This window comes from Haliaeetus leucocephalus, unplaced genomic scaffold (assembly GCF_000737465.1).
Source record: "Haliaeetus leucocephalus isolate CR32 unplaced genomic scaffold, Haliaeetus_leucocephalus-4.0 Scaffold517, whole genome shotgun sequence".
In the NCBI taxonomy this organism is placed as follows: domain Eukaryota; kingdom Metazoa; phylum Chordata; class Aves; order Accipitriformes; family Accipitridae; genus Haliaeetus; species Haliaeetus leucocephalus.
In genome coordinates, this window is record NW_010972953.1 from 7,984,352 (window position 1) to 7,999,991 (window position 15,640).

Consider the following 15,640-nt stretch of genomic DNA (forward strand, 5'->3'; position numbering starts at 1 on the left):
TGGGGGGGTCCCTCCCCGGGGTCCCTCCTCGGGGTCCCGCGGGAGGCGCCCCCCCAGCCCGGGGCCGGCAGAGCCTCCGCCAGGGCGGAGCCGGGCGGACCGAGGGCCTCCCGGGGGTGGGGGCCTCGCCTCCCCGTGGCTGCGGACGCACGCCGGCTGGGAGCCGAGCTGCCTCCTCTGTGCGGTGTAATTAACAGCTTACATGCCGCCGCTGGCCTGGGCGAAATTCGTGCTCCTGTGGCTCTTGGTGCGGTGTTCATGTCGCTTTTGCCAGGCTGCACTCTTCCTCAGCGGAACCGAAACCCTCTGTCGCCCTTGGCAAGAGCCAGGCTTCTGGTTTGCTTTTAGGTGCCTTCAGTGAGGTGCTGAAGTGGAAGCAGGGAGCCAAAGGTTGTCACCCTGCCTTGCGCAGGGTGTCTGGGAGGAAGAAGCTGCTATTGCAGAGATTTCTGAAGGCTGATGTTAACTTGCCCGTTTCCTCTTAACTGTGCTGGCAGAGTTCTGCAGGGAAGCGTTCTGCTGAGCAGATTGCCGTTAAGTAAATGGTGTTGCAGTTTCTTGGTCATATGGTTGTTGTTAGAGAAAGTTACTGGTATTGTAAGCTGGTCATTGAAATCCTAGTATTGATTGCTGAAATACTGCTTACTAAATGAGTTGCTTCCAAAAGAGTCTTTGATATAACCCTTCCTAAGGATACAGCCTTTGCTAAAAAAGGCATTAATTGTCCAAGTAAGTACCCATGCAATTTTTTAAGGGGCAAGGTCAGTTGAACATGTTTGTTCCTCTGAAAGTTGGTGACTTCTCCAATTCAATTATGCAAAGCTATTAATATTGCTGAAACTGCTTTGCTTTTGCTCAGTCATGTTCATTTCCTCTTGGTGTAGGCATGGCTGCTAGTTGAATTGCTTCTAAGTTCACCACATAACACAGGTTGTGTGGGTTTGTGTTTTTCTTTTCTTTTCTTTTCTTCCCCCCCCTCCCTTCCATGGGACTTCTGTGGGCCTCCCCTTCTAAGTAGTTCAGCTTCTCTTTCTCACAGGACAAGCTTCCACTGTCTCATGACCAGCAGCCATCCTATCTCAGTGCACTGCCTATTTCAAATGAAACAAATAGCCTTACAGTTTTTATCAAGGTGGGTGGGAACACACAGAACATCTGACTTAACGTTATGGTAATTAACTTTATTACAAGTTTCATAAAAGCTTTCTGTTCAAGCCTAGGAGAAGAAGAGATATTGAAGCCTTAAGCCTGTCCTCATTTCTCCTTTCATTCCCTATAGGGAAAACAGCAGGCAAACAGTGGACATAGCTGACTATTATTCAGCCCTTTTGAGAAACTCTGTAGAGTTAGCATTTCACACAAAATGTACAGAATACTGGTGAGCTGAGCTGGCAAAACTGTTCCTTGCAAGACTGTTACATTACCTAAGCATCTAGAGCAGAGATTGAAATGTTTTAAGTAATCTTAAGTGTAAAATAGTCAGTATGTGGAAGGCTTTACAGCCTAAAATTGAAAGGGTTTGGAGACTGAAAGCTGTTGACTGAGGGGGCTCTCTGTGTTGATATATGTACCCCCTATCCAAGAATAAAGAGCTCCAGCCCCTTCCTTTGGCCTCCCAGACACTTTGCTCTCATTTTGTGTAGACTCTCTGTGTTGCTGTTGGCTGAGATAAACTAAGCACAGCGAATTGCTGAACCTGGCTTAGACCAGGGCAAAAAGCACGTTGCCTGGCATGGAAATGGGACTCGCACAAGAATTTCCCCCAATGGAGAAGGAAAAATACATCAGAGTATCTAGATGTTATAGCACAAATGCCATATGCAAAATCCTTGATATCTGCACACAGAGTATAGTCCGTGTGCCATTTGTCAGTTTAACTTGACTATGAACTTTTCTGACCTTCCTGTGGCTGACAGAGCTATGAAATATGTGCAGTCTTGCTTGCTAGAAGCCATGTTCAGCTCAGTGTACAAGGAGTTGCTAAACAACTCCTCGTTCTGTGAGCTAATAGAAGTCTAGAATTCTCAGCGAGAACACTTTTGCTGGATGCCAAAGCTAGAATACTTGCCTAATTACTGATTAAATCGTGTTGCGGTCTTAGCTGAGCTGCCATTGTTATAAGCCATTGGACATCACTTTAAAAGAAGTGGCCATTGTAGGAATCTGCTGTTTCTTCAGCAACACATTTAATCAACTGAAGTGGCTTCCTCCAGGCTGAAAGCAGAAGTTAGACCAGTAGGATGTCACTGAATTGGAAGTAGCTCTTGTTAAACTTATGGGGTATTTCAACTCAATTCAGCTGCCTATAGAACTATACTAAGTTGATCCTTCTTGGTCTTGCCTCTCTCAATGTTTGAGGGATAGCATATGATTTCATGATCAATTTGAGCCAATCAAGCTTTGTACTGCTGTCATAAGTGGTGTGCCCGGCATCTTTAGTAATGCTAAAAATTGTGCAGCTGCAGAATAAAGTGGATCAGCTTGTTGATCTGTCAAAAAAATAATCTTCTAAGGTAAAGGAAATAGGGAGAGAAGATGGTATTTGCTTTCCAGGTAGGTTAATGGTTTGATATGATTCATTGTGTGGTTGCATGATCATCACTGCCCACACAAGGAAAATAGTGGAAGAACATGGGAGATGAGGGGAGAAGGAGGACTAGAATATTTCTTCTTGCTACATCAGGATTTCAGATTTGCAAGCTACCCATGAAGTGCACCATTGCTATCTGCTGTTCTTGAAAGATTGCTTGTGCCAGTATTGCAAAAGGTTTGGGCTATCATGAGTAGAAAAATTCAGATTTTTTTTTTTAAATTCACAGCAACCCTTGGCTTTTTCTTGTTTTGTTTTTTTTAAAAGAGTACTAATAATTTAAGTAACTTTAGAATATTTAAAAGTGGCAACACAGTGTAGTAAAGTTGTTCTGCAGCAGTGATAGCCTGAAATACAGAACTAGCAAGGCTGGTAGACAAACAGTTATGTTGGTTGGTCTAAAAAGGCTGGGGAAGAAGAGTGCATGAGCTTTTAGCTCCACAGACTTGTCTTCAGAGTATGTATGCCTCAGTATTGCTTTCTTGCCTGAAAGTTAGTCTGTTAGGCTAGATCATGTCTAAATGGGAATGTTTAAAATATACTTTGCATTTAAAGCAAAGAATGTAAGTCTTGTCTTACCAGCTTGAGTTAAGTCAAACATTGAGAGAAATCTTTTGGGGGAAAGCTAGAAGAATATATTCAAGAAGAAATAAAATACCCTGGAACTTGTCTTATTAATGCATCTTGTGATCTCTTTATCTTCAGCTGCTCAAATAAAGAATTTGATGAGCCAGCTGGGAACCAAGCAGGATTCCAGCAAGCTTCAGGAGAACTTGTAAGTATTAAATGAGCTAATATTTATATAGGTTCTCTTTCATTTCTGTCTGTACTCTTAGAGGAACTGGGTTACTTGTTACTTGCTTTGGGGAGATGCTTTATTAGATAAATTTAATACAGTCCTACAAACAAAAAATGACTAGCTGCCTTAAGTAGTTTACTGCATGAATTAAGGTATTTCTGCAGGACTCTGGAGAAGCCATTCAAAACTGCTGGATAGGAATGGTTAGAAATGGTATAGTTTATTTTAAAAGAGTAGTAATACATCAGCCATGCATTAGCTGTACTCTGAGGACTAGCCATAGTAGCCTGACTTGTGGTTTAGAAGAAATGAATGCTGTACCAGTTACTTGGTCCTCACATAAGAGCAATAAGGAAAAACAGCAAGGAAGACCCATAATTGATGAAGTAGCAGCTTGTAGTACGGATAGATTTAGGCACTAGAAAGATTAGCAATCTTATATGGCAGCCAAAATGACACATGTAATTTCAGAAGAATAATATGCCAGTGGGGAACAATATAGAAGACACTTAAACAGGCATAGTCCAAACCAACTCCTAGAGAGACTGAACAGGGAGTCTGTATGTCTGTGCGTCTTCTACAAACTTGTAAAGCATAAATTGCAAGTTATGAGAAGAATAATTTCTGGAGTCATAAAAGAAAACTTGAAAGTAAGTTCTTCCATTATGTCTTCATGTGACTGTACCTTGAATCTCTGAATATGCAACTTCCCCATTTTTTATAATAGTTGATTTTTGGCTAAGTTCATAACTTGTGGTGATAGCTACATTTGAAGGATGAAATCAGAGCCCAGTTGGGAGAGAAAGGAATTTGTTTGCTTGAGCTGCTCAGTTGACTTGACCTGTATTTAATTGGTAGATTAAAGAACTAATCACTGGTGACCAAACAAATGTGTTTCCATTTAATTTCATTGTAGAAATGGCCCTCCTGTTCAAGGTGAGAGTGGTTGCACTCCACAAATTGTCAGCTGCCATTCAAATTTAATAAAAAAATGCATGGGTGGTTTATTCAGCTCACATATTGCAGTTCAACTTATACAACAATGCAGGCTGAATAGTTTGATTTGTGTATCTATTGGGCAGAATAGATGACTTTCATTTAAGCATCTTGTATCCGTTGAATGCCAAAAAAGTAATGGTTTAGTATTTTGTGTCTTCCTGGTTTACCCTATCGTTTTTTGTGCATATGGCTGCAAAATAAAACTTGCAGTTCTGTTCTCTGTGAAGCACTAGCATTCTTTCTAATAAAATGCATCTTTGATATACAAGGTGATGTCTTTACATTAAGGTCAGTGTAACTAATGTCTTTCTGTACTGTGGTACTAATGAAGGTGCTGCTGCACTTGATCCTTTGCAACAATAGCTTTGAGTTGCAACGTTGTTGGAAAACATAAAGGCTCAAGGGAAAGCCGTGCATTTCCCAAAGTAGAAGCTGGATCATTCCTCTCTCTGGCCACAAATTTTCACAAAAATGTAAGAATTTAATCTCTCTGAGGCTCTGTACTTTTATCAAATGTACATTTAACCAATGGAGTTAGCAGTTGTCAAGTGAACAATTAGTTACCAATCAGTACCCCAAGGAATTTGCCCTAAAAGAGTGATTATGTTCACTGAATAAAGCTGTCTTTCCCTTTAATTTCTCTCTCTTATGCCACTGGAGAAAAATATATTTTTAAAACTACTGAATTATACTAGTTAGCAGGGAGCACAGAACTTCTTTGAATCTTTTTTTTTTTTAAACATAGTCCTGAGTCAAGTTGATGGTAAAAGCTAAAAGTACATCTCTGTTGCATTAGGGTAAAAAAAAAAAGCCACCCTACAGATGTGTGATCTCAGAACCCCTCCTTGGTCATTATTTTGGAAACTGAAATGCTCAGAGACTGCTTTTTATGTAGAAGCTTGTGTAACTGCTTTTGAACTTTTATTTCAGGCAACAGCTACAGCATTCTGCAAACCGCCTTGCCAAAGAGACCAATGAATATCTAAAGGAGTTGGGGTCTCTACCACTTCCTCTGTCTGCTTCTGAACAGGTAGGCACACAGAATTTTTCTAGTTGTATTTTTAAATCACTCATTTCATGAAACTAGCTTAGACCACAACCTCGCAAAGCTTGAATTGGCACAGCAGAAGAGACAGCAGCCTTTTGCAATGAAGAATGTTGCTGAAGTAGGGAACACATTAAACTGGCTACATCCTGGCTGCTTATGTGACACTGGGAAAACAGTGTTTCCCGTGGCAAAAAGGTATAAAACTTACTTGTGTGAGATAAGAAGCCCTAAATGTTTGGGGATAGCTGAGGCTGCAATTCTGTTTTTCCAAGTAAACTTCCGAAAAATAATATTGTTTACAAAGTGCCTGGTGATGCGAGGCAGTGTTTTAGGATAAGAACTCACAGCAAGCTGCATGTCAGTATGAAATGTGATCATGCCAAAAAGCTTTCCCTTACATGTGATTTATTAGCCAGGGGGAATCTGACTCACCTTGCTCATATTTGAATAAAGCAAAACATAGTGAGGCAATGACTTTGTCTTGCCAAATAGTCCTTCGAGTTCCCCTTCCCTATGGGAAAGGAAAGTGACAGTCCTCTGCTGTTTCTTGCTCTACTTTAAATCACTACCACAATATTGATACATCTGCTTTTGTGGTACTGTTGTGGGGTGATTGTGGATATGGGTCAGCAGATTTTGTCTTAGTCTAATTCTGTATTTAAAGGTTTATGTGCCAGTTGTAAGCATGGCCACATTTTGCCTGTTTGTTCAGCAAATATTTTTCAGTTAATCTCCCTCTGGTGAACAAAATCCTGTCATGTGCATCTCACTGAATGCAGCAGCAACTTTTGAAGTCTATTGGAGCAGTCCAATCAAAATCTGCAGGAGCTGGCATCAACATACTGAGGATCTCCTCTGACAGAAGGGTTGTTGCTTCCAGATGGCTCAAATGGAAGCTGTAGTGTATTATGAGGCTGCTGTAGTGGCTTATTATAGAAAAAATGAATTGAAAATATTTATTTCCTTGAAATGGCTGTTGAATTGATAGAAACTTGTTGAAGGATTGCAATACTGGAAAGCCTGCAATTTGAGACAGCTGTTGGGAGTCTCTCATGGAAAACATAAGAACTGACCAGAGTATTGAGTGTCCTTGGGACAAGCTTTTTCACAACTTCGTTTGCCATAGCTGGGATGTCGCAACACCCAAAGGAGATGGTCTGTGGAGGCTAAATAAGTTGAGACTGTAAAATGAGGATGAAAAGGAATATTACAACTAATGTATTTGGAGAAAAAAAAAACTGAAATGTTTATCGGGACTAGGGATATTCTCTGATCAAATAACAGCAAGCTTGTAGTGTGGCACAGCTGGGAGAGACAGCCTGTGAAACTGGGGTAATAGGTGTTGTCATTAGTTCTGGAAGTGTGGGTATTCCTGTATTTGTAAGAGAGTTAAGGGGGTTGTCTTATCAGGACAAGAGAAAGTTAAGTACTACCAGGTTGGCTAAGTAGACGAATGGAGGGTAAAGGCATTGTAGGTATCCAAAAGGCACATCATTAAATATGGTGGATTACTGGAATGTGATTTGAATAAAAGTAATGGTGTAGAAGTCCTCTCTACTTCAGACTTAAAACTAGATTGAAATTAGAGAACCTTATTGCACAAAACTGTTCTGCAATAGGCAAGGTGTACAGCATTTTTTACAACAAATTAAAATATGGTGGGTTTTTTGTTCTCTCCAGTGTCCCAGAATGCTGGAACCAAAAGGTTACTTGAATGCCAGCATTCATTGTTGTTGTTATGATGATGATGGTTTTTTTAAGAGTCTGACAGTTACATTATGAATGGGAATATCTGAACACTTATTTTTGTTTCAATTCTTTAGCGCCAACAGAGGCTTCAGAAAGAACGTTTAATGAATGACTTCTCCATGGCCTTAAATAACTTCCAGGCAATACAGAGGCGAGTGTCAGAGAAGGAAAAAGAGACTGTAGCAAGGGTGAGAGCTGGCTCTCGTATCTCTGTAAGTATTTATAGGAATTTTGTATTGATATAGTGAACTACAAGTCTTTTGAGAGTTCTTGTACTTACCTGCCAACTTCATAGCTGTCTACTGACACGTTACTGAGTGCAGATGAGGCCTCGGTGCATTAGTTTTGTCATTCCAGGTGTTGTAAGTAGGCACTCATTTCAGTGTGTTCCTTGTCATTGTTAGTAGAGGAGGGGAGGAATCCTGGTAGTTGCAAATGTTGTGGAGGATGAGATGGGGAGTCCAAGTATAGTTAATAGCAAAGTATTGCAGGCTACTTGTTGCTTGACGTCAGCCCTAGACTAGAAAATGTAAGAGGTCAGTTGGAAGCTTATCACACCTTAAATTACATCTTAAATCTCACACTATGTTTCTTTATTTTCTTATAGCTTCTGTCCTGCTAATATCTCCAATGTACATTCAAACTTTCTCACTATTATGTTTTGACAAACCCCTGTGGCTACTAAGAATTCATAATAGAAAAGCCAGTGAAAGCATTTTTCTCCCCTTGCCTTGGGGTTTTGTGTTAAGTATGCATTCTTAATTTCTACAAGGGAACGCATTTATCCATTGGATTATGGTCTAAATTTTTTGCTACATGTTGAGAAAGGAAGTGAAAAATGACAGCTGATCTGAGTAAACAGTCTAGCTGCTTTTGATTGCTCAGTTGCCTCTGATTTGCAGAGACAATCTGAATCTGAAAATTAATCTAAAGATGAATCTAAATCTAATTTTAATTAACCTAAGTAAGATCTGAATGTTGAAGTGATAGTGGCATTCTCAAAGAACTCTTTGGACAGTATATGCCTTTGTCTTCAAGATACTCCTGTTGATTTTGAGAGTGGTCCTGGTAGTCTGCAAGACTAATAACTCATTTATCTCTTCCAGGCTGATGAGCGGTTCAGAGAAGAACAGCTTGTTTCATTTGATAGGTAACAGCTTCTGGTACTCTTGATGGTTTACTTTTAACTACATATAACTGAAGTTTTTGTGGTGAGATATGTTATTGTAACTTTGGCAAGGCTCTACTAGCTGAATGCAAAGCAGAAGGATCTGAAATGCAATTATTACAGTACTTGTAATATACAATGTAAAAAATTAACTGCATATGACAGTATTTTATCCTTCTTAAACATAGATTATGTGACTGCTGCACTGAGGGGAATAGTAGAGACCCTAGTATGTGGCAGTTGGAAGCTCCTGGTTTTCTGGACTGTGAGCACAAGATTACCAGACAGGATTTCTGTCACTGTGACTTGTTCCACAAAGAGCTGTATATTTATTTCATGGGTTTGAGTGTTCTCTAGCAGCCTAGTTGGAGCTATTACAGAGTAGTGGACGAGGCTGCCTTAAATTCAGAAGTCCTGGATACTATGCACTGGCAAATTAATCCTAGAACATGCACAAGAAGACAGCATTACTGTCACCTGTCAGATAGTTGCATAGTCGATGGGTTTGTAAAATGTTATATCAACTCTACAGTGTGGTAAAGAGAACTCAAGACACTCCATATCTGTGATTACTGTGTCAGTTTCTGCTGTATGTATGTTTGAGAAAACTGGGATGAAATATGTTGGCCCTATCTGTACAAATCCTTTAACTTTCTAAATCAAGAGACCTAGCTTACATGTCTTGTCTATACATCCTCCCTCTGCAAGCAGCATTTCATCTGATCAGCTGCTTGGTGTGCATCCCCTTCATTAGCCCTGTGCTTTCACATCCTGAGTCAGGAGTGAAAACCCCAGGCTGTTCAGTTATACAGATGCTGTGATGAGTTTGAAGGCCTTGCACACTAAAGCAGAGGGAACCAGACAGGTACCTGTTCATGCACAAGCTCTTAGCTCCGTGAGAGATAGTGGCATACAGCAGCTACTCCACATTCAAAGTCATTCTTGTGTGCTGCATGTCAGAAACTTCTGCATTAAATATCTGAAAACCCTGCTGTCATCTCAGAGCTGAATTGCTGGAATAGTCAGCTGTCTCTGACCTAGTCATGTAGTTTGTCTTCATTTCTTTTGGCATTTTGAGACTTTAAAACTTACTGTTTAGTGTTGTATACCTAACACTGGAATGTTACAGTGCTTTCCAGCACAGTTCTCTATGTTGAGAAGAGGGAGATGTTGCCCTTGAAGAACTTTCTATGCTGAACATATAGATGGCCTTTATTATAGGTGCAGCCTTCACTATAATTGGTGTAACTTGTGCAGCAGTTACAAAGTACCAGGTCATCAGGAGAGAGGTAGACTGGGATGCGGAGTTATTTGGTTTTAACGCCTCTTTTTGTGTGTAATTTAATTTGAAGTTCTTACTAGACTAATAAAATACTAGAACAATTATCTCCAAATGCCAGATAACAAGTGAGAATCTTTGAATCGAGATGCTTGTCAGGTGTTCTTTTGTTCTGATAATGTTGTGCTTGCAGGCTACTCTCTATCAAAACTTTCACCCTGATTTCTCCCTTTTGGGGGATAATGAGAGGGAAGGAAGGTACAGGTATAAAAAAAAAAAAGGCAGAACTGAAAAAAGTTTTCTTCTATAATGCGGTAGGTAACTGTCACATCCTAGAAGAGAGTTCTACGCATGTAACTCCTTTCCAGTTTCTTCACTTTTCCTGATCTGTCCCTTTTTTTTTTTCAATTGTTCCAATTTGTAACCGTTGTCACAAATCAGTCCTGTCTCTGTATACAGTTGCAGGGCCAGGAACCTAGGGGTTGTTCTGTAGGAAACTATTCAACTTTAACTCACTGGTGCTTTGCTATAAATGGAGTGTGGAGGTACCTATACTCAGAGAAGGAGTCATACTTTCTTTCAATCTCTTTCCAGTGGTGAAGATTGGAATCAAATGCAGTCTCAGGAAGAAGATGTGGCAATAACTGAACAGGACCTTGAACTCATTAAAGAAAGAGAAACAGCAATCAGGCAATTAGAGGTGACCAGTAGATCCTGCACAGTTAACAGTACTGGGAGATAAACCAAAGAAGTCGTGCAGTGCTAACTAATGGGATGGGCTGAGGAGATCTGAAGGTGGAGGAACAGAGTTCCTTGTAGAGAGGATTGATGCCAAGATAATCTCCCTGCTCCTGTTGAAGGAGACTAGGTATTATTTTCCTTTGGTATTGACTGGTGGTCCTTCAGAGATGGTAGGAGCAACTCATGATACAATGTTCATCTCAATTCCATACTGTGCTAGTTGCTAGTGTGATGAAACAAATGTTCAGTAACAGGAATGTTATAGGCTCCTGTGTTAATCCCAAGTTTCATAGACAGTAGCATCAAGTCACCAGACAGTGAATGACTGTATGTATTCTGACACTTTGAGCAATGGTCAGAAGAGGTACTAAGAATGAGGATTAGAAAAATTGTAACCAATGTTTGTTATAACTTGTTAAACTGTTGTCTTCAGGCAGACATTTTGGATGTCAATCAGATATTTAAGGATTTAGCCATGATGATTCATGACCAGGGAGATATGATTGGTAAGTGTGTTTGTGTAACAGGAAGTTTCTTCTTAGTTCAATTACATGTTTTGCCCGCATAGATTAAATTTTCCAGTATTTTGTATAAAAAGTATTGTATTTCTGATTTTTTTTAACCACTGAAGCTCTGAAATATTTTACAATGAGTTCTCTTATTTTTCCATAGATAGCATAGAGGCAAATGTGGAAAGTGCAGAAGTCCATGTGGAAAGAGCCAGTGAGCAGTTACAGAGAGCTGCCTATTATCAGGTAAATTCTGTATGCTTGCATTATTGTCAACATACAGTTGAGCAATAATGGAACAGGCATAACAAGACACATACGGAGGACTGTAGCACACCAAACAAGTTATTAAAAACAGCTTGTGCAAGCTGACACTCACTCAGAATTGTGCTGCAAAGAGTAGATAAAGCACTTGAGTCAAAAACACAGTATTGAAATTAGCCTTCTACTTCAGAGGATATAGAGTCAGTCTGTTTTTTCACATAGGTGTGCTCAGCAAGTTTAAGTGTTTAGCTGTCTTTGCTGTTCTCAGGAGTTAGCAGAACAGTTAAACAAGAACAAATTCTCATGTTTTATCTGTCTTGTAAACGTATTAGCCAAGACACTGAAGTGAGAAAATCCTTGCCCAGACTTGGGAAACTGCTGCAAATCCCATCACCAGAACCCTTCTAACTGCTGAGTTTCTATCCTGTAGTCTGTCCTCCTCCTCCCATCAAATCTCTTGCAGTGGTTCTCACTGCTGCTTAAATCTCCTTTGTGTATCATATTCAATGTTTTCTGTAGGTTCCTTTCATCATTATTGTCCCTGTAGGTCCAGGTTCTGTGAAGGAATAAGGGTTCTGCTTCAGTCAGTCCTATACAGAGTTTTGCTGCTGGGACTTCAGGCTTCCACAGAAGATAACAGCTTGAAAGAGTCCAATTTTTTAAGTTGGGAGGTACTAGAAGGCAATAAAACTCCAGTGCTATTTAGCACAAGGGAGGGAAAGTAGCTTTTACCATCTGGCAGTATTTAGTAGTATTCTCTCTCTCTCCATGGTTTCCTTTACAAAGTTTTGACATCTAAGTTTGGGAGCTATTGGACATGTATTGCATGTGTTTTTCTAGATGGAGAAGGAAGTGGTTATATATAACTGTCCTCAAATCTTTAGATACCAAGTTAAAAATATTTGGTGTATATGGACAGACTTTAGTTTCCTGTGATGAATAAAGTGATCAAAGCTGTAAAATCCAAGTACAGTAAATACTTATTAAATCATTTAAACTGTAGAAATGAAGTGCTATTTCCAAACCAAACCCAAGTGGCCAAGGGGAGATTGTATTGGAGAACTGCTTAGCAGTTTTATTAGTCTTACCTGGAAAATCTAAATAGCTAGAGATGTTTGGCTTTCCTTTGAAGCCATGGTGTTGTCAGTTAGGATGAAAAGCATGTGGTAGGTGTTGTCAAGTTCTCCTTTTGCAGCCAACTTGAAGTAAAGCTTGCATTTTCCTTAAGAGAAGCAAAACTTGTCATATTTTGACTGAACTGCATCTCTTAGACCACTGTGCTCCTAAAACTAAAAACATTTATCTGTAGGATCATGCCGTTTAAGGAACATGTAGAAGTGTTCAGACTACACTGGCTACTTCTCTTGAATAAGTATGAATATCAAGTGCTCTAGTTTGCCAAAGTTAATGTTGCTAACTGGTAGACTTGCTTTTTCTTCTTGTCATCTGTTCCTCGTGTCAGTGGCTTTTTTTTTTTCTTCTTTTATTAGAAGAAATCCCGTAAGAAGATCTGTATCCTGACTCTTGGTCTTGCTGTGGCTTCTATAATCATAGGCTTCATTATCTGGCAGACAGCAAAATGAAATCTTCACATGGAACCTAGTCTCATTGCTGAGATTTTTTTCCCTCAGAGCGAACAGGCTGACTAGTCTTGGAAATGAATTGACCATCCTGAGAGAGCACAAGCTGGAACTACTTCTAGTAATAGATATTAGCAACTAATGTGCAGATAACTAGTATTTGGAATTAGTGAAACATGGAGACAGTATTTATCAGTTTATATTTTTATGTAACTAAAATCTTGTGATTTTGCTTTCTGTAATGTATTTATTCCCTGTCCCAACTGTATGCTGAAGTGTGATCAATAATTGGAGATGTCTTGTTTTTGACAAGTGGCACAACTTTAACATTTTATATGTATAAGTAACTTTGTTGCAGTGGAATGAGAATGACATTCAAAGAGGGCACAACACCAATTCACATTACCTTAATGCAGCAGTTTCTAAAGTCTCCAGTATCTGCCCCATGGTTTTATTAGTCTCCAAGTGGCTGTGGTTCTAGATTCTCTTGAAGAGAAGGATGATGTTACAGATTTGAAAGGCAAGGAGAAGTATGTATGGATGATAGTTGGAACCACCGCTTGCTGCTCAGTTTAGCCTTGAGACTCGTGACTGTGTAGTTTAATTTTCTGAGAATGGTTGGGGTGGTTTTTTTCCAAAATGCATCACCTGAGGACAGGATGTTCTTTGACTTACAATCTAACAATGCAACTTCCTTAGAGAAACTAGCTGGTGGTTTATTATTGGACAAATATCTTCCAATGCTGACTCTCAAGCACTAGAAATACAATGTTTAGCTGCTTGCTCCTAATTGTTTTTAGAAGCTTCCAGGGAGAAAATCACACAAAGATGAGGAATTGGGCACCTAAGTTTACAAGCTAGCAAGATAGATGAGTATTAGCAGAAATCTTGCTTCTGAAGTAGTACTCCTAAAGCTCACTTGTAGTGTACCAGTAAATATTATGTGTGGCTTGTGAACATCTGGTATTTTCTATACTTTATGAAACAAAGTGTAGAAACAGAGTGAGTCAAGTGCTAGGTTTTTCAGACTGAGGATGTGCATGCAAATTAAAAAGATTGCTGGTTCCAACTGTCTTGCTAGTAGAGTTGGACAGAATGTAGCAGCCGCTCCCTGCTTTGATGTAGCTCTGAACTGAAATGCACTGAGGGAACAGTGATCTGTCCAAAGCCCAACGGAGTGTGGTAAATGCAGCATACTGACCCATTTTGCATTTAATCCTTATTCCATGTCTCCTGTATAATAAAGTAAATGTGAAAGCTGGGAAGGGAGGGTGTTCTCCCAGTTGCACAGTGGTTTGCACTATTGCGCCATCATTCCATCTAATAACTATCAATAAACACTTTTAAAAGCCTATGTCAGAACTTCTTTCTCTTGCAGTTTAGACATTGGCATAGGTATGTTTGCAGTTCCCTCTGTAAGCAGGGTAGAAGACTTTGTATCAGCAACAGCAGTGTTTCCTCCAGCTTTAGTTCTACGGTCTCTGATTAAGAATGAAACTAACTGGAAACACTGAATTACTTTCACGTGGATATACACAAAAGTCCTCTGCAGAGCCCTGTACAATAGCTGATCACAGAAAAATTAATCTGATGCCTCAGAACAGTGTTGGGTCAGCTTTGACTATATGCCTGTTTCTGGAACTTGAAGCCTTTGCTGAGCCTGTAAAATCTGACTTGAAAGCAAGGGAACTGTGTGTTGTTCTGCTCCTTATTTAAAATATTCCTCCTGAATGGTAGAGCCTGCTGCTTTGTGCACTGCCTGCTGCAGGGGGAGAGTCCTTTGGATGTCATGCCTCCATCTGAAAATGAAAGCGCTTACCTCCTTGCCATGCTTAAAAGGGAGCCTGGGTGCATTATTTGTAGGATAATAGCCTGTTTTAGTGCTCTGGAAACTGGAATTGAGGACACCAGTCCAGGTTGCTGATCTCAGGACTGCTGTAATTTCTTGACTCCTTTCTCCTCTTTCTTTACATCATTGAACTTAGCAGTGGAACTGCTGCAGCAACTATTTTTAACGGCAGTCTTGACTAATGTTCCTTAGTATGAAAAATCACCATCAGAAACTCTAATTGCTGTTGCTGCAGCACTCTGGCACTAAGCATTCCTGGCTCTCAGATGTGTTTTTTACTGCTCTGAGAGTTGCTGGAAATTTATTCTGGGAAGTCTGGCGCTCGCCATGAGAGCCAGCGAAGGGATAAGCTTGTCGTGGTAGCTATCCCTGCCCTGCTCAGGGGTGCGAGGGCCTCTGAGCAACAGCTCTTAGGGGAGCTGTGGCTCACTGGGATGATTCTGGCAAAATGTGGTTTTTCCCTCACAGGAGCTCGGGTACCTGTACGTGTAACAAAGCGCAGGACCTCTGTTACCCGCCATCTGACTGCTTTTCTGTCTGCTGTTCAGTGGAAAGTTGAGGCGCTGAAACACGTGCTAAAAGAGGGTTTTGAAAACCTGCTACACGAGGGCTCGATCCGGGCTATTCCCCGGTGTTCGACTTCTCCCCGGCCCCCCGCCCCCGTCACCCCCTTCCTCCTCCCGCAGCGGCGAGGGGGGCGGCCGCCAGCTGCGACCGAGAAGGCGCGTCGGTGGACGGGGCCGGCAGGCACCGAGAGGCAGCGACGGGAGCCGGCGCGGCTCCCCGAGGGCCGGGACCTGCCTCCGAGCCGCCACCGGGCCGCTGTGCCCAGCCCCGGGCGGCGGAGCCCCGCCCCGCCAGCGCTGCGCGGGGCACGCTGGGATCGCCTCCCGCGCCGGTCCTCCAGCTTCCCATCCTGCCCTCGGCCCGCCTGAATGGGGCAGATGCAAGATGGCGGCGAACGCGACCGCCGCCGGTGGCGGCGGCCTCTCGCTCTTCGAGTGCCCTAGCTGGTGAGCGGGCGGGCGGGCCGGGGCCGCGGTCGCTCCGCCGGGCCGCTCGCTT

The 15,640-nt window shown here is 41.3% G+C and overlaps 2 protein-coding genes across 3 annotated transcripts in view; both read left to right on the forward strand.

Annotated features, from left to right (window-relative positions):
• The window catches only part of STX12 (syntaxin 12), a 13,330-nt gene extending 274 nt beyond the window's left edge, over positions 1-13,056 (forward strand). Inside the window, exons 2-10 of one of the 2 annotated variants that reach the window (XM_010576262.1) lie at positions 1,040-1,132; positions 3,296-3,365; positions 5,319-5,418; positions 7,260-7,397; positions 8,292-8,335; positions 10,227-10,332; positions 10,807-10,879; positions 11,046-11,128; positions 12,637-13,056. In XM_010576262.1, coding sequence (XP_010574564.1) covers positions 3,316-3,365; positions 5,319-5,418; positions 7,260-7,397; positions 8,292-8,335; positions 10,227-10,332; positions 10,807-10,879; positions 11,046-11,128; positions 12,637-12,729 — 687 coding nt within the window. In that variant the 5' untranslated portion in view covers positions 1,040-1,132; positions 3,296-3,315 and the 3' untranslated portion in view covers positions 12,730-13,056. The remainder of the gene's footprint in view (positions 1-1,039; positions 1,133-3,295; positions 3,366-5,318; positions 5,419-7,259; positions 7,398-8,291; positions 8,336-10,226; positions 10,333-10,806; positions 10,880-11,045; positions 11,129-12,636) is intronic. The other variant, XM_010576261.1, reaches the window with a different exon arrangement.
• Positions 13,057-15,518: 2,462 nt separating this feature from the next.
• The window catches only part of PPP1R8 (protein phosphatase 1, regulatory subunit 8), a 26,198-nt gene continuing 26,076 nt past the window's right edge, over positions 15,519-15,640 (forward strand). The window contains exon 1 of the mRNA XM_010576263.1: positions 15,519-15,588. Within this exon, the coding sequence (XP_010574565.1) occupies positions 15,527-15,588 (62 nt within the window). The 5' untranslated portion in view covers positions 15,519-15,526. The remainder of the gene's footprint in view (positions 15,589-15,640) is intronic.